Here is a 25,076-nt window from a genome sequence, read left to right as displayed (position 1 = left end):
GATGAAATCAACACGGATCACATGTGACAGTGACACCCTGTGTGATCTGGTTTTACAGAAAATGGTATAGGGCTTTCTTCTTCAGTCTTTAAAAAAAAAAAAAGACAAAATCAGATAACTCTGAAGAGTTACATTTCATAATTCAGGAAGGTTTCAAGGAGAAGAGGTGCCGCCATCAGGCAATACTAGCCCTTCTGGCCACAGCGGCTTTGGGGAAGTAATGATATGCAACAGATAGAAGCCAAAATATACAGGTGTAAATCATATCTGACATATATGCAGACCCAGCCACACCAAGCTTCAAAAACATTTCAGCAGCAAGAGTGTCTGGGTGCAGCTGCGGGTCTTTTCCTCTCTGTTTATGGGCCGTACATGGCTTAACTCATGTGAACTGGCCAATGTCAGGTGTCACGCAGCCCTGTCTGATGGAAAACACATGTCTACGGAGGTAGAAAAGAAAAACCCAGCCTCAGTCCAGCCTGGACTCAGTCACGATACAATGAAGGGGGGAAAAGGGCTGCAGACACGTCTCTCGCCCTTCTTGCGCCTCTCTCAGCTCCTGCCAACAATGAGTCGCTTGTTTCTCTTATTTCCCAGAAACAGTATTAGCCGTCCAACAAGGTCAGCAAAAAAAAAAAAAAAAAAAAAAGGCAGCTTTTCACTTCAGGGTGCATTCGGTTCCAAAAATCTGTAAAGTATTAAACCAAGAAGCTGCACTATCCCAACTTCCCACTGAGCCCTTTATTCCAGTTCTGGGTGAGAATACCTAAAGGAAATTTCTCAGCTGGCTCAGTTGATAAGGCACAGAGTTCTGGGATCCCTGTGCATTCAGCCATACTTTCTCGGCTTCAAACCTTAAAATCACTTCCAGTGCCCCCAAAACTGAACAGGTGGACCTCGGGTGTTCCAGATGCCCCTAGCTGGTCTAGTTTTAGACTTGTGACCCAAGCTGCATTTACTTCACAAGAAACCCTGAATTTTTAGCACCAGCAAACGATTTTCCTATTTGCTATCCTGTCTACCCATCCAAACAGTAATCTAGTCAACAAACCAGGGTGCAAGTATTCAGGCAACTCTGCTCTCTTAGGTATAAAGATGGAAATGCCTGTAACCTAGGTTTTCATGTTTTCCTAGCAAATGCATCCTCTACAAGGTATATTTTATTGGCATTTAAAGGATTTCAACATCAGTTTTCATGGTTTTGACAGATCCAGGACAAGCTAGAGAAAAGTAAAAAAATCACATCTTTCTGGCATGTTCACTTATCTGGGTCCTTTTGCTGTAAAGAAACCATATTTCTTCTACCTAAAGCAGCACCAGAATGTGCTACTCAGATTCCATCTGATTTCTGGGATATCTCAAGATTTATCAAAAGTGGCCAGGCAGGAAGCACATCTATGAAGGCAGTGAATTTAGGCAAATAATGACCTAACTCGGAAAAAAGAGGAAATAGGGTGCTTCACTGTGCTGCTTCACAAAGTTATCTTTGTGTCTTTGAATTTAATTCCATGGCCTGGCAACAGCAGCAAAACCAAAACTTTTCTTGTTTTATTATCTTCAGACAATAGGTATACTTTTATCCCAGCAGGAAATGGAAACTCTGATTCATGCATTTATTTTCATTAGTCAGGAGAGAGTTTATTGTAGCTTTTTATTGGTTAGCTTTCCTGAATGATTTTAAAACTACTCCAGGTGCAACGTGTGGCAACCCAAGCTCAGTAACAGAAAATGAATCCACAGCTGCGTTCCACAAGAAGCGAGAAGAAGCTGCCAGTGTGGGCTGCTGGTTCTTAATCTGTTTTATTTTTATTACGTGCCATTTTAGTAAACATCTTTATTATTAAAAGAGCTCATACAACAGACACTCCAAGAGATAAGTCAAAGGATTGGAACGATTTATGAAAGAGAGCATGTATTTACTAATCAAACATGGAAAAATTATCAGCTTCACAAGGAATCACAGAAATGCAAATTAAAGAGCCAGTCTTCAGCAATCAAATTAGCAGAAATAATACAGTAAGGTGATGTGGGTGTTTTGCATCCAGCCATGAGTACTCAGGAAAAAAAACAAAACAAAACAAGAATTTAACCAGGGGTAGCAGGATTAAGAAATCTGCTACAATTATTTGTCAAATTCTGGGACTTTGTGCTTATATGCATGTACCCCTAGATCTTATAGGGTTTCTAGTGACCCCAAAAGGCTAATTACCTTTGAAATGAAAATGTATCAAAATACTAATAGTGGTGGTGCTCGGATGGTAAGCCTGTGGATGATTTTTTTCTTTCCAGTGTTCCAAGTTTCATTTAAATATTCACTCACCAAATATCTGCTGAGCCCCATGCAGGTGCAAGGCCCTGTTTCTAGGTGCTAGAGATACTGATGAACAAGACAGAAAGGCCCTGGCCCTTCAGGAGATTATAGTCTAGTGGGGAGACACCATAGCAAATTTATAGTGTAATTCTAACGATAAGGGCTTTCAACAAACAAATGCAGAGCCATTTGAGACAGGCATTCCTTCTGTGCCTGAGGAGGTAATGTGTGATCTAAAAACATCTGGATGAAGTGCAGAAATCGGGGTGGGGGGCATACTAGGCTGAGGGAGAACAAGTGCAAAGGTCCTGAGGTGGGAAGGGGCCTGACCTGTAGGCTTGGAGTACTTGAGCAAAACAGGGTGGCCCACGTGGCTGAGGGGCACAGGGGGAGAGGCAGGGACCGGGGCCTCTGGGGCATCCTGGCTGTGGTGAGCACTGCAGTTAGCCTCTGCTCCAAAGTGAGAGAAATCTCCTTCGGGCTACTGCTCGAACTACATGAGAAACTGCCAGAGTATTTCATACACTATGGTGAAATGAAAAGTTCTGAAAAAACCAACAGATGGACAAGTTAGGGATCTGTGTCTCTGGGCTGTTGTCTCTCAGCCCTGTGAGGTAGTTCAGAGTCATCTCTGGGCAAGAAAAGAATAAGCTCTGCGGTGGAGGTAAGGAGAGGTGGAAACCAAAACAGCTCTGCTCTTAAACACTTTCAAAAGGAGATTCTGGTCCCAAGCCAAACAAAACAAAGACCAACGCCTCTAAATTTCATTTGTCAGGATGTGCCAAGGGGGCCCTGTTCTTAAAAACGGAAACAAAACAAAACACACACCACCAACAAAAAGCTACAACTCTGGATTTTCTAAATTGTATGCCTGAGTCCAGCTGGGTACGCGGGGTAGCCCTGTGGTCCGCAGCCGCTCCTGGCTGGTTCTCTGAGATGACGCCACCACCTAGGATCAAGGAAGGGTAGAGAAAACCTCTCTCTAGAACTCCGGGTGTCCACAGTTGGGAGACTTTTTGAGGACTGCTAGATCGCAGTGTCTAGATCATTTATGGGGAATTAGCAGGAGAGCTCCCCCTTCGGCCTCTATACCTGGAAAAACTTTGCCTCTCCTCCACACCAGGTGAGCCTTTCCCTGATGGATGCTTTGACTCCTGTTAACTGAACATACCTCGTCCTCCGAGCGCGAGCCCCCCAAGTCTCAGAATCAAAACTGCAGGCACCTCTAGCAACCACACGAGGCCTGCAGTATGCATTTTTCTCCCTGGCTTTATTATTTTCTCAGCCACGGTCTTCTACACCAACTTAAGTCAATTATTTATATGTATACTTTTTTTTTTTTTTTTGCCACACCACGCGGCATGTGGGATCTTAGCTCCCCAACCAGGGATCAAACCCGCGCCCCCTGCATTGGAAGCGCAGAGTCTTAACCGCTGGTCCACCAGGGAAGTCCTTATATGTATACTCCTGATTAAGTGTGCTGGAAGAGGCGACAGTAGAATCAATGGATGGAAGCATCACAGTTTCATTTCAAAACTCTATCTCTTAGCTAGTGGGAAGCAGTCGCATAGCACAGGGGAGATCAGCTCGGTGCTTTGTGACCGCCTAGAGGGGTGGGATAGGGAGGGTGGGAGGGAGGGAGACGCAAGAGGGAAGAGATATGGGAACATATGTATATGTATAACTGATTCACTTTGTTGTAAAGGAGAAACTAACACACTATTGTAAAACAGTTATACTCCAATAAAGATGTTAAATAAATAAATAAATAAATAAATAAATAAATAATTTTAAAAAACTCTATCTCTCTATATACAGCTACACAAATATAGCATTTTTTTAAATTTTATATTGGAGTATAGATGATTAACAATGTTGTGTTAGTTTCAGGTGTACAGCAAAGTGATTCAGTTATACATATACATGTGTCTATTCTTTTTCAAATTCTTTTCCCATTTAGGTTGTTACATAATATTGAGCAGAGTTCCCTGTGCTATACAGTAGGTCCTTGTTGGTTATCCATTTTAAATACAGCAGTGTGTCAATCCCAAACTCCTAATCTATCCCTCCCCCTACCCTGCCCCCCTGGTGACCATAAGTTTGTTCTCTAAGTCTGGGAGTCTGTTTCTACACCAATATAGTATTATTTATGAATTAAATAGTGTTCTGTGAAGCCTAAGTAAGCATGCTAGATATGGCATTTGCTCATCATCCAGAGGAAGGAAAAGAGTTTACATGACCCGAGGCCACATCTTACAGAGTCCTGGTGGACCAAAAAGTTTTTCCTCTTATTGCACTGTCTTTATGGAACACACTCATGAGAGGAGCCAGCTGACCCAAGAAACTCCCACCATATCACCCATTCTAGGACAAACTGACATCACATGCCTCCTGACAGGATGCAGGGAGAAGAATACAACACCACTCCTGTGGTACTCCTGCCCAAAATGTATAACCTAAATCTAAACCAGGAGGAAACACCAGACAAAGCCAAATTAAAATCAATCTTCAAAATAACTGGCCCATACTCTTCAAAAATGTCAAGGTCCAGAAACACGAGGGCTGAGGAATCATTCTAGGTAAAAAGAGATTAAGGAGACAGGACAATTAAATGCAATGCATGACCTTCAATAGATCCTGGACCAGAAACCAAAAAGGCCATAAAAGACATTACTGTGGGGACTTCCCTGGTGGCGCAGTGGTTAAGACTCCGCGCTCCCAATGCAGGGGGCCTGGGTTTGATCCCTGGTCTGGGAACTAGATGCCACATGCATGCCACAACTAAGGAGCCGGTGAGCCGCAACTAAGGAGCCCACCTGTTGCAACAAAGACCTGATGCAACCAAATAAATAAATAAATAAATAAATAAATAAATATTTAGGGGGGGAAAAAAGGACATTCTTGTGGCAAACGAAATTTCAAATATTGACTGTGGATTAGACAACAGTATTGTACCAATGTTAAATTTCATGATTTTCATACCATATAGGCATACCTCAGAGATATTGAGGGTTCGGTTCCAGACCACTGCAAAAAAGCAAGGCATACAAATTTTTTGGTTTCACAGTGCATATAAAAGTTATGCTTATACTATACTGTAGTCTTTTTTTTGTTTGTTTTTGTATTTGTTTTTGCGGTACGCGGGCCTCTCACTGTTGTGGCCCCTCCCGTTGCGGAGCACAGGCTCCGGACGCGCAGGCCCAGCGGCCATGGCTCACGGGCCCCGGCGCTCCGCGGCACGTGGGATCCTCCCAGACCGGGGCGCGAACCCGGTTCCCCTGCATCGGCAGGCGGACTACATATATACACACACACACACACACACACACACACACATAGACAATATATATAATGCAATGGCATTATGTCTAAAAAAAGTACATACCTTAATTAAAAGGTACTTTATTGTTAAAAAATGCTAACCCTCACCTAAGCCTTTAGTGAGTCAATCTTTCTGCATTAGTAATCAAAGTACATTGATCACAGATCATGATAACAAATATAATAATAATGAAAATGTTTGAAATATTGCAAGAATTACCAAAATGTGACACAGAGACACAGAGTGAACAAATGCTGCTGGGAAAATGGTGCTGATAGATTTGTGTGATGCAAGGTTGCCACAAACCTTCAATTTGTAAAAAATGCAGTATCTGTGAAGCACAAAAGTGAAGCCCAGTTAATATGAGGTCTTCCTGTACTGTGCTTAAGTAAGAACACATCCTTTTAGAAAATATGATCTGAAGTATTTACAAGGAAAAGGGCATTACATCTCCAACTTAGTCCTGAAGAGTTCAGAAAAATAGATACATATATAATACATCTTCATACGGAAAAAGAGAGGTAAGCAAATGAGGCAAACCATAAACAATTAACAAAGGCAAATCTGGGCAAAGGGTATGTGGCAGTTCCTTGTACTATATTTGAAACTCTTCTGTAAGTTTTAGATTATTTCAAAATAAGAGGTGACATATTACAGCAAAGAAAAAACTTCCCATAAACTCCCTGGAGATTGAAAATTCTCAGCCTGGCAGAGTCCAGACAAACCGTGTGGTATACGGGCCGTTGTGCTGTGATGTTATTTCTCTTCGAGCAAACTGCTACTACTCAGTGGTCTTGAGAACTGACTGGGGTGTGGAGGGAGAGAACCCTAATTGTAACAGGTGCTACAGGATCCTGATACCTCACACTCACCATTCCTCCCAGCCTGGCCCCCTCCATCCCCGACACCAACTGTTATTTGTGGACAAAAATACTTTTGGCTGCCATTTCAGTAAACAAAGAGTGGTGCCCGCTCTCAAGCCAGCAGCTGATCTCAGTGGTGAGTCCTGAGGAGGACTCAGGATGGAGAAAAAAAGGATGCTGGCTCTAGATAATCAACAGGTAAATCAAAGGAATAGTTTCAATGAGTCCAGACTCCTGCATCTTCCCATATACAGAAAAGCACTAAAATCATTAACTTGAGATGTCTGTTTTTTATGATTAGTAGTAATCTTTTGATGTGTGATTTTTTTTTTTTTTCAGCAAAAACTCCTATATATCCCGGCTCCTCCCTTACCTCTTCAGAACAGCCCCTCAGAGTTATCTGAAGGGCTGTCTCCTGGGCTATAGTCCTCAGTAAGGCCCCCGAATAAAACATAATTCTCAGCTTTTAGGTTGTGCGATTTTTTTTCAGTCGACACATCACAAGAAAAAGAAAAAACTATGTGTGGTGACGGATGTTAATTAGATTTACTGTCGCGGAAACTGCCTGGCGGTCCAGTGGTTAAGACTCCACGCTTCCAATGCAAGGGGTGCGGGTTCAATCCCTGGTGGGGGAACTAAGATCCCACATGCCGTGTGACATGGCCCAAAAAAAAATAAAAAAAGGATTTATTGTCATGACTACTGCACAACATATACACATATCAAATCACTGTGCTATACACCTGAAACTAATATAATGGTTATGTCAATTACATCTCAATTTTTTTTAAAGAGAAAAAAAATCTCATTTTTTAAAAATAGAGAGCCTGGAAAGACAGGGCAAAGAGGTGCCCTACGGGACTGGTCTTTCAGAAGAAACAGCTCTGGAAAACTGTACCTAACAACAAGACGCTGAACTAAAGAATGACAAGGTTTCTTGGGTAGAACCTGGGCTCCAAGAGTTAGTTGACTATAAAGCTTGAGGTCCTGGGATGAAAGGCCCTCACTTCCCAGGATCAGAGGTGAAGAAACTGTTCCATGTTGGCCTTCTCGATAAAAGGAAAACTGGACAAGCTAAGAAGGGCAGAGTGGAGTCTGGAGAAGGAATTTCCATCTGCAGCTGCCCTGAGCATTCATTTTGCTAGGATGGGGTGATCCGATTCCATGTGGGGAGAAATGGTACTTCCATTCTAATTAATTCAGGCATTATGGCAATTGATAAGAGTGAAAATAGAATATTTGTCTTGATATTTAAAATGTAAGCTTTGAAGCAGCTATATGAAAGTCTTGTGAGCCGGGACTAAATCAGCCACATTAATTTTTCTTTTTTTTTTTACTTTATTGTTTTTTCCATCTCTGCAAATATTTAACTCTTGGCAAAACTGAAAACTCACTCTTCACTGGTGCCTGAGAAATATAATACTGGAAAGGAAAAGGACGAAAATAATATGGAATGAAATGCATGACATGTACTGGGAAGCAAACTTCAAATGAAACTTCCATTTATGGCTTTAGTCAAAAACATATGGATATGCAAGCTGAAAACCAGAGCTGGTGGGAAAGCTAGGTGCCTGGCTAAAAATACACTTCATGTGGCAACCTTAAATCATTTTTTTGTAAAAGAAAGTAGCAGCCCAAACAAATCCTCCCCAACACACACAGTGGACCTGCAGACAATTACTTACTTAGTTCGATGAAAGTAAACCAGGTCAAAACTGTATTTTTTTTAAAGGAATTCTCATACTTTCCTAACAAATTAACCTTCCAAAGAAACTGGAAAAAATGAGGAAATTAAGGAAGGCACAAAAATTTACGTACAAGAATATTTACTGCAATATCATTTATAATAATTAAAAAAATAGAACCAATCTATAGGTCCCTCAATAAAAGAACTGGTTAAATAAATTATGGTAGAGTCACACAATGGCATATTGTACAGTCATTAACATGATGTAATGGTGTATAGAAAGAAATATGCCTAAGTCCATTCATAACTTAAATACATGTATAAACTAAACAATGAGAATCTAGTTTGTACCTATCAGAATTATAAAGACTAAAATGTTTGATAATGAACATTATTGGCCAGAGTAGGGAGAAAGAAACACTTTAATACACTGTTGGCAGGAGTGTAAATTGGTGTAATGTTTTTGGAGGGAAATGGAACATCTATTACAACTTTAAATGCACATAACCTTTGACCCAGGAATTCCACCACTGCAAAATTATCCTATACATAAACAGCATATGGCGCAAGGATTTACATACAGGGACGCACGTTGTGGCATTGTTTAAAAATAGCAAACAGGGGCTTCCCTGGTGGCGCAGTGGTTGCACGTCCACCTGCCGATGCAGGGGAACCGGGTTCGCGCCCCGGTCTGGGAGGATCCCACGTGCCGCGGAGCGGCTGGGCCCGTGAGCCATGGCCGCTGAGCCTGCGCGTCCGGAGCCTGTGCTCCGCAACGGGAGAGGCCACAACAGAGGGAGGCCCGCATACCACACACACACACACACACACACACACAAAATAATAATAATAATAGCAAACAATCAGCAAAGAACCTGAATATGCAGCCTAGGGGACCGGTTGAATAATTATGGTTCATCAGTAGAATGGAATATTATGTACTGCTAAAAAAAGAATAAATACATCTATAAGTGCTAATTTAGGAAGCTCTCTAAGATATGTTAAGTTTTAAAAAGGCACATACATCCAACCACACATATGTATGTAGAGTATTTCTGGAATACAGATGGCCCTCTGTATCTGCAGGTTCCGCATCCACGGATGCAACCAACTGTGGATAGAAATTGAATCTGCAGATGCGGAACCACAGATACAGACGGCGGACTGCACTGCGCCATTTTATGCAAGGGGCTTGAGCATCCTTGGATTTTGGTATAGTGGGGGTCCTGGAACCAATCCCCCGTGGTTACCGGGGGAACAGAGAAGACTGTACTGTAGTACAGACTGTAGTACAGTCTTCTGTACTATAGTACAGAAGTACTGTAGTACAGAAGCTGGTAGTAGTGGTTTCCCTGGGGAGGAGAGAAGGGCGGGGGGTCCTGGTGTGAAGGAGACTTACTTCTCTTGAATGCTCTTTAGGACTGTTTGAATATTTCACCATGTTTGTGTTACTTTTCCAATAAAAACAGCTAATCAAAAAATATCTATTGAAACAGAAAGATGCTCATGATACATTAAGTGAAAAAAGCAGGCTACAGACAAGAACGTAGAGGATTCTCCAACCTCTTTTGTTTACATTTGTATTGAAAAAAGACAAATATGAGAAAAAGTTAGTGTGATTTTGAATGGTCAGATTACAGTGTTTTTTATTTTCTCATTTTTTGCTGATCAGTATTGTCTACAATGACGAAGTAGTAATTATATAACATGGGAAGAAAATAACATTCTTGAATATTGCTGCCTCAAATATGTTTTCGAATCTTAATTTTTCCTGCATTTTGTTTTTTTTTTTAAACCAGGGAGATGGCTGATCTTCCTCTCTTCAGTGCACTTAATGAGAAAAGCCCATGAAGGCTTTTGTTTTCCTGGCTTCTCTTACGGTATTATTTTGCTGACTTCATCACAGAGAATTATCCAGAGTCAAGCGTGGCAGAACAGCTGTTCCTGACCACCAGCAACTGCAAAACACCCCAGGAATAAATTTAGACTTCCAGAAAGGAAGAAGAAATCAATCTTGCAGTTGACACAGGGTGGGGGAGGTGATGATCAGGTGGGGACAACATCACCAGGTGCCCCAAAGAGGAGATCAAAGAAAAGTGTCCAAATGTCACTCAACACTTATCAATTTGGAACAAGTGGCCGAATGACAAGCCATATCCCAGAATCCCTCTGACTGGAACTATAAGTGGGCAACATTCTCCACAGCAAGGAAGTTCCTGGGGACAGACTACTGGAAGTCAGCCAGCAGATAGTACTAAAACTGTCCCAATTATTTTTAAAACTCTCGAAACAGAGGCCCGCAGCTCAGTGAAGAGATTAGACTCCATTAAAAAAAAAATAAGTAAATGAAGGTCGTGCCCACAAAGAAGGGACTAAGGAAAGGCTTGACCTGGCCTCTACCTCTTTCCTAAGAGACCCTGTGCTTCCTTGGGGTATGGGGTGCCCCTCTAGAATTTTTCAGGGCTTTAAGCGTGCAGAGGCCTGACTCTTTGGTCAGCTCTCAGCTAGCCAAGTTCAAGATGCGCTTATACACTGACCCTATGAATTTAGACAATACACTTCAATCATCTAGATGCCAAACTGCAACGTCTCCCCTAGTTTTTGAAGTTTACTTGGTATGACTGGGGTCAGAACTCTCTGGAAAATGGCTTCAGCATTCACATACCCAAAGCTCATGTGGGCACTGACACCAAGTGCCAAAGTGACAAATGCCAATGTCACCATACATGTCTATTTCAGGCAAAAATCACAGTTAAAAGTTGGTGAAATAAGTCAGACAGAGAAAGATAAATATTATATGTTATCACTTATACGTGGAATCTACAAAATAAAACAAATGAATGTATATAACAAAACAGAAACAGGACTCACAGATACAGAGAACAAACAGTGGGGAGAGGAAAGCGGGTACGGGCAAGATAGGGGTAGGGGATTAAAAGGTACAAACGACTATGTATACAATATATAAGCAACAAAGATGTACTGTACAACACAGGGAATAGAGCCAATATTTTGAAATAACTATAAATGGAGTATAATCTTTAAAAATTGTGAATAACTATGTTGTACACCTGACACTTAGACAATATTATACATCAACTACACCTCAATTAAAAAAAACGAAGTTGGTGAGCACACTCGGCGTTCTTTTCAGGTAACTCAAGTTAAAGACTGGATCTCTGGGGCTTCCCTGGTGGCGCAGTAGTTGAGAGTCCGCCTGCCGATGCAGGGGACGCGGGTTCGTGCCCCGGTCCGGGAGGATCCCACGTGCCGCGCAGCGGCTGGGCCCGTGAGCCATGGCCGCTGAGCCTGCGCGTCCGGAGCCTGTGCTCCGCAACGGGAGAGGCCACGGCAGTGACAGGCCCGCGTACCGCAAAAAAAAAAGACAGAACAAAAAAAAGACTGGATCTCTGAGTTCATTTTTGCCAGTTGTTCTGATGGCAGTTTCCAATCTCTGTGCTAAGGCACAGAGTTCCATGGCTGTTCCTGCACTTGGCTGGTGACCAGAGGTATCTGAGCACTTGAAAACAGCACCCATTCCTAGACTCCACCCTACATGGTCTGAGACAGGATTTAGCAGGGGTGGGGTCCAGGCAGCATTTCTCCCAGCAGCTGCCCATGACTGTTCTTTGGGGAGCAACGAGGCTCCTATTGGACTCTGAAGATGTATGTATAACAAATGGCCCGAGCAATCTGACCCGTGCTAGACCTGGGCCTCCACTTGAAGAAACACGGATCTTAGAGTCCAGGGAATGACTTGTTTGCCACAGGTAGACTCGGCTGCAGAAGCTTGACGTTTCATGGCTTTGTCTCTATTGCACACGGGGCCTAGAGCCTCCTTCCCTACACCCCATCCTCCTCTCCCACCATAAAAAGCTCAAGGCACCAACCAAATGGTTCTCCTTTTTTTTTTTCTTTTGGCTGTTATAAAATGAATATCACCATATTACAGAGAAAACTAAGGGGACCACCCCCAATTCAAAAGCCTTACTATAATCACTATGAACATCTACAAATACATAACTGATTTACTCAATACATTTATTCTACTAAGTGGTGCACCTGTGATGCATAATGCACTTGGCCATGGGCTAGAAATACACAGGTGGAGAGCATTGTCTTGTGGGAAAAGAAAATCTAAAGTCTTTTTAAAAAACAAAATTATAATCATAGTATAAACAATTTTGCCTGCTTTATCAAATCAGACTGATATAATAAAGTTTTCCATGTGCCATACAGTCCTATAACTCTTTTTTGTTTCAAATATATTTATTTTCATATTGCAGGCATTTAATGGGGGGACCATCTTTTTTTGTTTGTTTTTTTGCGGTACGCAAATTTTCTTCGGAAAATTTGGCATCAAACATTTTTCATGGCTCTTAAGACTTCTTATCAAAGAGGAGATTTGCTACCTAAATTTCTAAATGTTGTATAATAAAATCTATAAGTCTTCATCACGTAATCTTAATGCATATGCAGATGAACGAATACTGATATAGGAGATTCAAGAAAACACAAGGTTCATTTATCGACTATTACGTACCGCTTTATTGCACAAGAAGAATTGAATCAGTTGACTTGATTATTTGTGTTTGGCCCCCATTTCACATAAGCTTTAAAAGCCTTAAAAGGTAGGAAGCGTAATGAATCTCCTTTAGGAAACGCTGAAGAGTGGTCTTCAATAATGCCAACAGACTAAATTCTGACAATTGATGGATTCCTCCCAATCTCTCTAAGAAAATAATATTGATTTTCTACAGCATTTAGAAAACTGCTCTCTCTTTTTTTCATCAAGAACAAAAAAACATTGTAACCAGAACCCCTTCCTCTTTCCCTGTACCTGCCAGTCTTCCTTCCCTTCCGTAAAGACTCACTTCCACCACAGCACTCTTACCAGAGCCCCATCACCGCCACCCTCCCCCATAAGGGTGGAGGTTTTTCAGTTGTCTTGGGTTTGTGTGTGTATGTGCTTGTGTGTGTTAGGCTAATTCATGCTGCGGAAACCGCAAAGTTCAAAAAGTAGTGAGAACATCGGAGCTGGAAAAAATCACAGTAGCCAGATGTGTCTGCCATAAACTCACTACATAAATTTGATTAGAAGAAAACTACTGGAAAAAGACAAAAATAAGATAGCCTACGTATAAATCTAACTTTCAGCAAACTTTCAGGATACCTCTCTACATGCTTTCAGCAACACTAGGCTGCGGTGTCCCTTAGCTATTTTATTTGCTTTTGATAAAATGTCTTCAAGTGTCTTTGTACACTTCCTAGAGGGACAAAGGAGCCAACTTTGCAAACTGAGCAGAGACTAGATTTTCCATCTTGTCTTGAAAAGCATACCCTGCAAAAAAAAAAAAAAAAAAAAAAAAGCAAGCAAGAAAACCACACATGTGTTTACAATTTGAAATACAGATCAAGATAGACCTGGAGGACAGACTCTGGCCTGGTGGATGGCACATCTTCAAAGGGGGAGTGTGTGTGTGATATTTAAAAAATTCCTATAGCATTAAAAATACACTCTGGCTGCACTTTACCAGCGGTTTCTGAACTGGCTAGGGCTGGCAGTCTGGTGAAGTTGTTATACAGTCTTTATTTTTCCTGTCCTGTCTGGGAGGATACTGGCACCCCAGGTCAGGGCCTCATTCCAACAAGGAGGTCCATTAATGTGTGACAGGAGGCCAGCACACCATGGTTGATGAAGGCAAAACTGCCTGTCACTTTCTCTCTGCAAAGACATTTTAAAATATGGGGAGATTTTAAGTTACTGTACGATTTCAGTCCTCGTGTGCTGAGAGACAGGAAGACCTGGACACCATGACACTTGCACAGGGAGAAGGTTCTTCATGTGGAGCTCGAAGTGAACCTGCTCTTCCAAACTCCCTCTCCCCATGAACGAGCCAGGGCTCGAGCGTGAGCCTCTTCATCTTCTCACAGTCGCCGCCTGGGCTTCCAGATTATTTTCCCAACGTGTACGCAAAAGTGTCCAAAAGATCAAAGCTGCAGGAACTGAGGTTGGGTTTTCCTGAGGGAGAAGGAAGAGGATGGCTTTCTATCGCACACACCACAGGCTTTTCCTCTGGCTACACACAGGCCAGAAAAGTGAGGAAAAAACAGGCTACTAGCTCATAATAATAGTTATAACAATATATTTCTTGGGGAGCTTTCTCTATGCCAGGTACCAAGGCATGGAATACCTAAATACTCAAAACTTTTATGGGGAAGAGACTATCATTATCACCATATTACAGATAAGGAAAATGAGACCCAGGTTAAATAAGAAACGAAACTAGTAAATGTCTAACCCAAGAGAAACTCAGTTCTGACTCCAAGTCTTTCCAGTAACCACTATACAAAGAGGTCCCTGCCCTCCACCCCACCCGCACCAGCCCTAACAACCTAACTGGTTTCCTTAGCAGGTTCCACCTGCCCCAAGCCCATTGTTTTATATATTATAATATGGCCTGTGTAGAGTCCTTTTTTTTTTTTCTGTTTGTTTCATTTTTTCCCCTCCTTCAATAAAATTTAGCGGCTATTAAAAGTAATGAATCCTACCAACAACCCACTGAAAAGATATGAGATCCTACCTGATTTGTGTCATGAAAAAAAATCAGCTTTCACACATATAGTAGTTTCCCCCCTTCACTGTGTTACATAAAAGTGAGGATTTCAAACAAGTTGTCAGCCCCCGAGTGATACGGCCTCCACCCAGTGGTAATCTCTCCTCTTCGCTATCTAAAGTTCTCCAAAACCTTCCTTTCTTCTTCCATTCACTGGGTATCTCTGGGGGCTCAGACGCAAAGGGGACCCATCTTGCTCAAACAGAATCAAATTGGATAAAACCTGACAGACAAACTGATTTGGTAAATACAAAAACAAAAATTTCAGTTAAAAATTAGACCAAGCTGGAGAGGGCTATTTGAAATAACCCCTTGAGAGTCTGTTTCGTTTTACTTCAGCATTTGAAAAGACAGTGAGTTTAGATACACAGCCAATCTGCCATCCTACCAAGAGATAGATGCCTTGTCACTGGATTCTGAGGCAGCCTGACAAAAGTATGCTCACAAAGTCACCCACAAAATGACTTTCACAAAGTCACTCACTCCAGGATGCCTTTGAGTGATGGATCCCCCTTCTCTCCCAATTAAAATATGGGTTGCCTTACAACCCACATTTCAGGAATAGAGCTACTGAAAAAATAAGATATCCACTGACAAGAAGTTTCGGGAGCCGGGGGTGGGGGTGGCCGGGGAGGACTGAAACATTTCCACCAGGGGGCGCTATCCTCACTGAAAGTAAAAAATACAGAGTTCCTAATTTAAAGCGCTTTGCACACTAACCAGCCTAAAATAAATATTTTTGTCAGAGCTTTTAGGATGAACAATGAAATTGTCTTCAAATCTTACATTCTATAGTTAAATAAAACATAAAACTTTTCTTTCCACAAAGAACAATAATGATATAACATTTCATTACATGCCAGGCATGGATCTATGCACTTTACTTATAAACTCATACAACCTCCTCACACTATAAATATAATCCTCATTTTACATATGGAGAAACTGAGGCACAATTAAGTGACTTAACAGAGTCACCAATAGGCAGAGCTGAGATTCAAAGTCTGACAGTCTGACTCCCAAGTCCATCACTAACACATAGAAAAACACGGAATCACAATATAAGATTTATTACTGAATGTGTTTTGCTATGTCACTGATGATATCATAGTTCCAGAAATACATTAAATTAGCTTATTACTAATTCTATCACCTGAAAGTAATGTTCATTGCATTTTGACATCATTTTCACTTGTACATAAATACCTATCAGTGAAGGGGACACATCACTTAAGTTCACTTATTTGTCAGATGTATGCCATTGAAAAGACCAAAATTCTAGATTTAAGAAGAAGTAGGAGGAGGAGAAGGATCTTCTCTGGTTAAAAGGTAAAAAGAAAAAAAATGCAGTTGATGTAAAACCGACATAGAAGTTTTGAACCATATTCCAAATATTGACTTTATAAATATATATATATATATATATATATGTTAATGTATGACGTAGGTATAATATATGTAAACACAGATGTACACTTATTATTTCTAAAATAATGAAAATAAAATACCACATACTAAACCTCAAAAAAAAAAAAGTAGAAAGATCTGCTCTTTCTATTTTTAAAGATTGATAATAAAGAGTATAAACTACAGGCAGAGCTATAGCTTAAAATAAAATACTCTGAGTAAATCATTTATTATTAGGACCATATTGTGACTCTCTAAATTACCCCCAGACTTTGGAGCTTACTTTGCATTCCCCGTTATATTTCCAAATTTGGGACACATCTGTGATTCTCGAGAGGCTAGCAACGCATTCTGTAATGGGCAAATATTCAAATATTATTGGAAAAACCCCAGAATGTGTGTCTTGAGAAATTTACTGCCCCGATTTATTAAAATTCTGGAAAAAGGTACTTTATTCAGCCACAGGTAAACTTGTTTCAGACATTCAGATTACAATTTCTTTAGATAAACTTTACCAGCAATTGGGCTTTTAGTGCATGGGGGGATGGGGGGAGGGCAGACTCACATGTGCCTTCAGTATTAAGTTTTTAGCATTCAAGGTCCTTCTAATTTAGTTCACTTCCTACTCGTTGTGCAATTTTGTAAAGTTAAGGAAAGTACATGAAAGAGCACAAACAAGGATCTTCACTCCAATACTGGGTGCACTAACACACTAAGTCCAAATACCCATCAGATGGAGGCTAGTTAAATAATTATAGCATATCAACATGGTGGACTACTGGGTAATTTTTTAAAAAATGAGGTAGCTTTGTGTATACGGATATAGAAGTAGAAAGAAAGCAAGGTGCAGGATGGGAGGGAGACGCAAGAGGGAGGGGATATGGGGATATATGTATACATATAGCTGATCCACTTTGTTATACAGCAGAAACTAACACACCGTTGTAAAGCAACTATACTCCACTAAAGATGTTAATAAATAAATAAATATATATATTATGAGCAAAAAAAGAGAAAAAGGCAAGGTGCAGAACAGTGGGTGTATAATGTGCTAGCAAGTTATGTGAAGAAACATACACATAACTGGAAACACTGATTGACTCCAGGCAACATACAAGGGACTGAGGCATGGGTATCAGAGGAAGACTTACTTTTTGAACACCCCTTTGAAAAAAGTGTTTGAATTTTTTTAACCAGGTCCATGAAAGATCCTTTCCAATTATAATCGATTATAAAGTTAACATTAATAATTTAATAATCAGCTTTTAGAACTTTTAATAAAAATTAAATGGCTAAAGAAACCCTGAAACTAGTCTAATGCTACCTAATTTGTGGTTTCTTTGCTACACTCGCATCTGCTTTCTACTTGAGCTCTTATATACTGGGGACAAGTGACTCACGGGAAGCTTTGGTTTACCACTGCTCATAGAAGCAGTGGCACCATTTTCCTTGATCTACCCTTTAGATACGAAACACAACAGAGGTTGTTCTGAGTCGTTTGCTTTTTGTATATATTTTACCTCTGCAAGCTTTAAAATGGTAGATCCAGACTTCCTGGAAGAAGGGACAATATATTTACTTGAATATACCGACTCAGGTCTCCTTGAGTCAATACTCACCATGGCTAAGCCACAGTTATAAAGGAAGGGTGTCCAGGAAACTGCTTCCATTTTTATCCTGTTCATTCCTGAAAATCCAACAGGAGATTCTTTTCATTCTCTAAAATTCTGTTCTGTGTATAAAGCAGTATCTGGATATCTGATCTTAAATGGAAACATTACCTGAAAATGGCACCATCTTTTTAAGAACTTCAGAATTGGCCCTCTTATTTTTAGCCTTTGGGGGTGAGAGAGAATGACTAACAACAAAAGCTGACTGGCTCTGCTGCAGGAGTGTATTCATTCACATCTGATTCTCTCCAGTGGGCAGAACTGTATTTCTTTTGAAGTAAAGGCAATTAGCAGAAACTAATCTCAAGTTTAAAATCACACTTATTCAAAATGAAGTGAAATGTGAGCCGTCCTATCCTAGGGCAGGTGTGGGGAGAAGCCACCCACAGATTATGTAAGGGTTGAATGCATTCCCCAACCTCAGTTCCAACTCCGGCTCCACTAGCCCACAAGCTCGGACTTGGGAAAGTTCCTGCATCTATAAAATGGGAATACTGTCACTTCTTGTAGGGCTGTTGTGAGGACTGAATGAGATAAGGCAAGAAAACACCTAGTCTGGTGTTAATCACACATTGTTGGGGGGCGGGGCGGAGCAAAGAGATCTGAGGCCAGAACGGTACACTTTGGCAATCTTCAGGGACCAAATTCACAGAAAGGGGCTAAGTGCCCTTCTTGCCTTGGTCTGGATGAAGACAGGAGGCCTAAGTGAGTTTTCAAAGAACTTCAGTAAATGCAACTGGAGGGGATGCTGGAGCTGTAGTGTAAACCCTGGTAGCAGTGTCATGAACTGTGTAGCCAAGAGGCCAAGAAAAGAAGGCAAGGGCAGTGAAAGGGTAATGCAGCCAAGAGGGAGGAGAAGATACTATCTGGGCGCGTGAGTAGTCACGAAGGCAGCCAGAGCTGCCTCTGAGCTCCAGAGGCCCTCGGTTGAACGCCTGTTTATCCAGCTCCGGTCAAAGCTTACCGAGATTCGGCTGAGACACGGCCATGGACCTCTGGGGCGCTGGTGTGGAAGTGGCAGCCGGGTGGAGGTTCATATGATTCAGGGTCTGATTCATCGCCTTCCTAGGGTCTTGCCATGTGGTGATTTTTTCTATGTGACTAAAAGAAGGAAAACAATTATCTCTTTCATTGTTAGCATTATCAATATCATCATCACCAGTGACAACACAACAGTTAAATGATGCTGGCTCTTCTTCCCTTAGGATCTGCTTATACGAGGTTGACACATTGTTTTCAGCCAAGGTCAGACTTGCCCACTTGCCCTCCATCCAAGTTGGTCCACGTTGGGGATTTTGCAGAGGACTCTCTGAACATAAGTCCATGACTTAGCTGACCAGCTGCCCCTATGTGTCAACACCCTCTTAAGGATTTTCTGCCTCACCAGGGATGGACAAGCCCCAGCGTTCCTCCCCACGGTCCAAGGAGCCTACGTTCTCCAACCCCCTGTGCTCACTGCCATCCAAGCACTGGGATACCACAGTGCAAACTCCTCTCCCAAAGCCGGACCCCACGCTCCTGCCCGCCAGCTCCCTCACACTCTCCCAGATCATATAATTGACATAATGAGGATGCCTCCACCTGTCCCTGCCAAAGACGGGGCCCTTGAAACCAAACTCATAAACATCACATTACTGAGCCCTTACAAAGGCTAAGACACTGTGAGGTCCACAGAGGTAACACGTAAACCCTCAAGAAGTTTATGTTCTACCATGCAAGGTACCAACTGTGTAGCTGGAGAACAGGGTAGCAGGAAATAAGTGTAGGAAGTGCCAGATAATGGAGAAACCCAGATGCTGAGGCATAAAGGTTCCTGAGGGAGGAGACGTGATTAGACTTTTGGTCATATACAACTTCCAGGGTTTGTTATTACAACTTAATCTCAGAGGAACTAGCATGACATCAGCTTCTACCCAGAGTTTCCAATATGTCCTCAGAAAGATGGATGGGGGACTTCCCTGGTGGTCCAGAGGTTACGACTCTGTGCTTCCACCGCAGGGGGCACGGGTTCAATCCCTGATCGGGGGACTAAGATCCCACATGCCTCATGGCGCAACCAAAAAGAAAAAGAAAAAAAAAAAAGATGGAAGGGACATCTAGCTTTGTCTGCCTCCCTCCAGATCACATCTTAAGTCACTTCTGGTGCCTTAAGGACTCTGTGCCACTCCATAAACTCTTTTTGGAGAGGTTACTACATTTTTCTTTGAAAGATAAGCATATTCATTTGGTGCCACAATTCTTGTTTTATGAACTGTATGAGAGATCTTTCTGTATTTATCGAAGACAACGAACTTTGATAGCAGAAGCTGAATGTCAGTCCTTTGTTCCGAGCCTTGTAACTAGGTTGTCTCTCCCAAACCAAAGGGCAATGTCAACCCCACACGCTATAGACCTTTCTGGATCCACGTGAAAAGGAGAGAGATTGCTCCTTTCAAACACACCTTGCTTTTGAATAACAATGGCTTCCTTTGAATCCTTAGAGTAGGAAACCACTATTAGTATCATTAGGCTAAATCCTAAATCAGTGCAACCTCCTGCACTGGAGTTGTATTTATCTTTTATTTTGCTTCTGTTTCCTCACATCTGAATACTGCCACTGCTAAAATTCTTCTTCAGATTTCTTCATCCCAGACTGGAAGTGATTGCCATGGGGAGCTCATTCATTGCCTTGGGTGAAAACTTGGATGTTTTCCCAAGAAGGCCTTTAAAATAAGTATGATTTAGGAAAAAAAAAAAAAAAAAAAGTCAGCCTCCATAAAGGAGGCAAAATTAAGTTTAACTGTTGAGTTTCATACTATAGGAGCCATCAGTGGTCTTCAAAACATAATCAAAAATAAACTGGGAGGAATAGAAATTGAAAACCAAGATGATTTTGTTAAGAAAAACACAAACGGGGTGGGGGGTGGGTAGGCGCTGAACTACAGAGATGAAAGTCAATTACCTAAGCCTAAAGAAAAAAACAACGAACGGTCTTAGTTACACCTTCAAGTTTAATAATTGTAATTCTGTTCAAAGCTCGCATAAAATCCTTTGTCAATTTTTGGTCGTGCGAAGACTCAGCCAGCCTCAGGGGGTCTGTCACAGGCCTTCCAAGTGAGGAAACAATTGATGAGGATGTCAAAATTAAGCAAGCTCCCTTTAGCAAAGTAATTAAGAGTTAAGAAGCCCTTTGACTAACTATTCCTTCGGGACTCTTACTACCAAAACATGTTTTCCCAAGGTAGGCACGTCCTACAGAAATACTTTCCACTGTGGTACCAGGAGAAGAAGTATCCCTCTCTCTTTCGTGAGCCTTTCTTAGAACCTCTGGCACCATGGATATTGATACTGTGGTAGAAGCAGCATGAGCGCAGCCCCGGTGAGACACAGTGACATACACCGTACGGTGGAAGGCATTTAAGGATGCTGCTGTGTACAGACACTCAGCTATCTGTCAGTGGTCGGAACTATACAGGAACCGGACTGATGCATTCCCAAATGCCAGTCCCCCACTCTCCCCTCCCCTTCTGAACAAGTGGGCTGGGATCCCCAAATCTGGGGAGAGCAGAAAGGCCCGCACCCAAAGTGGTAGAGGAGCCCAGCCTGCCTGAGGAGGCTGGCAGCCTCCATCCCCTGGGACAGAAGTGAGGGCTTTCTGGGGGGACACTCTGGCCCTCATCCCGATAGATCCGACCCCAAAGATGCACAACTCCGCCGCGGCTTCAAGCCCCAGAACTCCCCCAGGACCGTGGGAGTCTCCGCAGCCCACCCCTCAAACTCCACTCCCAGCCAACGCTTTCAAAGGAGTTTTGTTCCCAGCGGATTTGTTAATTAAAAGTGTCACTCACTGTATTCCCCAAAGACTTGAGTACAAGAGGGAACCTTTCATACGCGAGCAGTTCTCATCGCTCTGAAACAACTCTGAGAAGAAAGCCACTCCAACTCCCAGCCTCTGCCCATCCGTCGACCCCACGGCAGCTTTGCTCTAAAGCTCAGTTTACGTGACGTCCAGGGCGGCTCCTGGTCTGAATGCCAACAGCAAGGGCACTGCTCACAAGAACTTAATCCACTGCTCATGATTTGATTTGGAAACTAAATTCTCTTATTGTTCAAATCACTTAGCTCCCCTCACCCCATTCCCAAACGTAGGATAAAGCACTCGCTATTTCATACTGCCGTCTCATCTCTGCTCCTCTCAGAGCTACTGAGTCACTTCCTTTCTTGTATTTCTCAGTGCAGCCTTACTGTTTGCCAGGACCCACAGTTTAGCTAGATTAATCCCCATTTCCCAACTACTCCCACCCCTCCCTGATGTCACTCCCTTAAAGAGTCCACTTCAAGAAAATGTCTAAGGGAAAAAAGAAAAAAAACATCGATAAAAAGAAAGAAAGCAAGGAAGAAGGGAGGGAGGGAGGGAGGAAAGGAGGAAGAAAAAGTCTGCTATTTTAAAAGCCTAGTTTCTCTTAAAAATTTATATATTTATATATACTTACCTATGTATATTCAATCTGCCTATTATTGTGTATTCTATGACCACACATTCTATAGTTTTCATATGAAAATGGAACCAAAAAAGAAAATAAATACCAAGTATTTATGGTGATATATGCAAGTAATATGCTCACTGGAGCTTTTTTCTCCCTCTTATCTAAACTCTTCTGTACCTTCCAGTTTTTAACAGTGATAATGTATTGTTTTCATAACAAGTGAAAAACAAAAACACTCACGAAGGTGCAAAAAGACAAAAAGGAAAATGATGCATGGATATGCAGGTCATAGGTACTGAAAAGTTATTGGAGATGAACAACAGATTTGGCTCCTATTTCTGAGTGGCCAAAGTAAGAAGGGAAATGAATTCAATTACATGGCCCCATGCTTTTAATAAAGAAAAAAGAATGACAGTTTCTAAGAGAAAGGAAAACTCTTCTTCACACACTCACACTCACACACACACACACACACACACACACAATTTTCCTGGACTTAAAAAATGTCTGCCAGGGTTTCACTTGGAGGCCTGGGGTGGTGTGCAGTGGAAATGGTAGCTGAAAGAAAGATAATCGGGGCGGTCTTTTCCTCTTCCTTTGGGGGCCCCTTTGACCACTACTTCCCATAATGCCTTTCTTCACAGTCTCGTAAAGGACAAACCTCCAACCACACCAGGGTCTGTGATGCCCAGGTCGGCAAAGCGCCTCAGCTCTGAGGACGTGCCTTTTGCCCAGGAGCAACAAAGGTCAGCATTTCCTCTGAGAAGATATTTGGCTGGAAACGGTAGCTTACGGAAAACGGTGCCGTGTTAAATAATTTTTCCTTCTAGAATTAATGTGTTCTTCAATAAAGACACAAGTTAAGAAAGTCATTTTATGTATTAGGAAAATTCTACGTTGGGGGTTAGAATGTCATGGAAATCAGTGGGGAGGGGGCAGCATTACCACGCTCCCCGATCTCGGCCTGGCCCCTCCCATCGGCCTCCAGGGAATTGTTAGTTTAGCTCCTCTTTCCACCCTTCCAGCCCCCTGCATGACCTTTCACCTTGATGAGGACAATGGCCTCCAGGCTTTTCCTCCAGTCTCTCAGGTTTCCCTCTTGCCCTCCATTCCTTCCCCCACCCTCTCCATCTGACAGTCCCTTCTTTAACCCACCTCCAGACTCATCCCAAGGACAGCTGGGATCCAAGTCACCCCTGGATCCTCAGTTTCCCCTGGCCATTGAGAGCCTACTGGGAGACAGTATGAGGCACTATGGAAAGACCACAGGCTTAGAGTCACACATACCTGAGTTTTCATGCAGCTCTGACCCTGTGTGACCTACACGGACAAGCCATTTAACCCATCCTAGTCTCAGCACCCATATCCGTGAGACGGGTAAAAAAGCCAACAAATGCTCCGGTTCCTTCTTGCAAGGGTGAAAAAGGTCTGCTCTAGGAAACCTGTAACTGCCAAAGTCACCTGCCAATTTCATGACCAGTTCACTGGGCTTCCCCTGCTCACTTCCTCAGCAAGTAAATCCACAGAAGGCAGCTCCAGCCTCCAGCCCAAGGCTGGCAACCTTTGGTTCGAGTTTATTCAACAAGTGTGGATTGTGTATCTATTGTGCACGTGCACTTGGTAGGCATAAAAATGAACAGCGTTTTGTAAATATAAAATCCTGACTGGGAGCGGAACCATGAAAGGCAAAGATAAAATCTTATCTGTAAAAATAGAATCCACTGACTTCTTATAGCCCAGGAAAAGGCCTGGTGTTTTTGGACGAACTTACCCTCTAGTTCATGACCTAGTACACTAACTTTATGGAAGGAAGCCACACAACAAAGACTTTCTGAAATAGAGAAGGCCTATGCAATACATTTTGTATTGCTGGAAGCATACAAGGATATAAAAATAGGAATAATTATACGTGCTTAATTTTGAAAGAATTTAGAGTTCGTAGCAACATGATAAGCTGCTTGCTCATTTCTATGGGCAAAGATTTCATTTCCCAATATACGTGTTTGGCCTTTTTACTCCTCCTCCTCTCTTAATATATTAGAGCTTCACATTAGTTAGTGTCAGAAATTACTCAGGGCTCCCTACCTCAACAGAGCTATTAGGGCAGGACTTAGAAGCAGCAACTTCTTTTCTACCACCCAGGCCCAGCTAGGTGGTTAAAGAGAACCACACCAAAGAGATGGGAATTTAAAAGCAACCTGGGGTCATAAAACCAAGACTGACTGGCTCAAAACTCAGTTCACATTCAGTGCTACTTGACTTCATCCCCTGGCCAAACCCAGTTTCTCTTTAACCTCTCCCTTCATTCTTTCTTGCTTGGTGGGGGCGGTGTTAATATTTCTCTTGCAATGGAACATAAGCTCTTTTGATGATAGACAGGACCCTAGGGGCGGAGCAAGGTGTCCTGCACATTATAGGCACTTGAAAAACAAGGCTCCTGCAACCCCCCATAATATTCACAAGACCAATCGAGGGCAAAAGTAAAGTATCTTATTTTTAAAAATCAGACATTAAAAAATTTTTTTTGACTTACTAGGCCAATTCACCACCCTCTTAATGTTCTAACAGAAGTATATATAGGGCTTCCCTGGTGGCGCAGTGGTTGAGAGTCCGCCTGCCGATGCAGGGGACACGGGTTCGTGCCCCGGTCCGGGAAGATCCCACGTGCCGCGGAGCGGCTGGGCCCGTGAGCCATGGCCGCTGAGGCTGCGCGTCCGGAGCCTGTGCTCCGCA

General features: G+C 42.3%; 1 protein-coding gene across 1 annotated transcript in view; it reads right to left on the bottom strand.

The window, feature by feature from the left end:
- The window catches only part of WWTR1 (WW domain containing transcription regulator 1), a 142,510-nt gene that overhangs the window by 35,091 nt on the left and 82,343 nt on the right, over window positions 1–25,076 (bottom strand). Inside the window, exon 3 of the mRNA XM_024131908.3 lies at window positions 18,842–18,978. Within this exon, the coding sequence (XP_023987676.1) occupies window positions 18,842–18,978 (137 nt within the window). The remainder of the gene's footprint in view (window positions 1–18,841; window positions 18,979–25,076) is intronic.

Source organism: Physeter macrocephalus, chromosome 1 (assembly GCF_002837175.3).
Source record: "Physeter macrocephalus isolate SW-GA chromosome 1, ASM283717v5, whole genome shotgun sequence".
NCBI classification, from domain to species: domain Eukaryota; kingdom Metazoa; phylum Chordata; class Mammalia; order Artiodactyla; family Physeteridae; genus Physeter; species Physeter macrocephalus.
The sequence above is the reverse complement of the archived record's forward strand: the minus strand, read 5'-3'. Positions and strand labels throughout refer to the sequence as shown.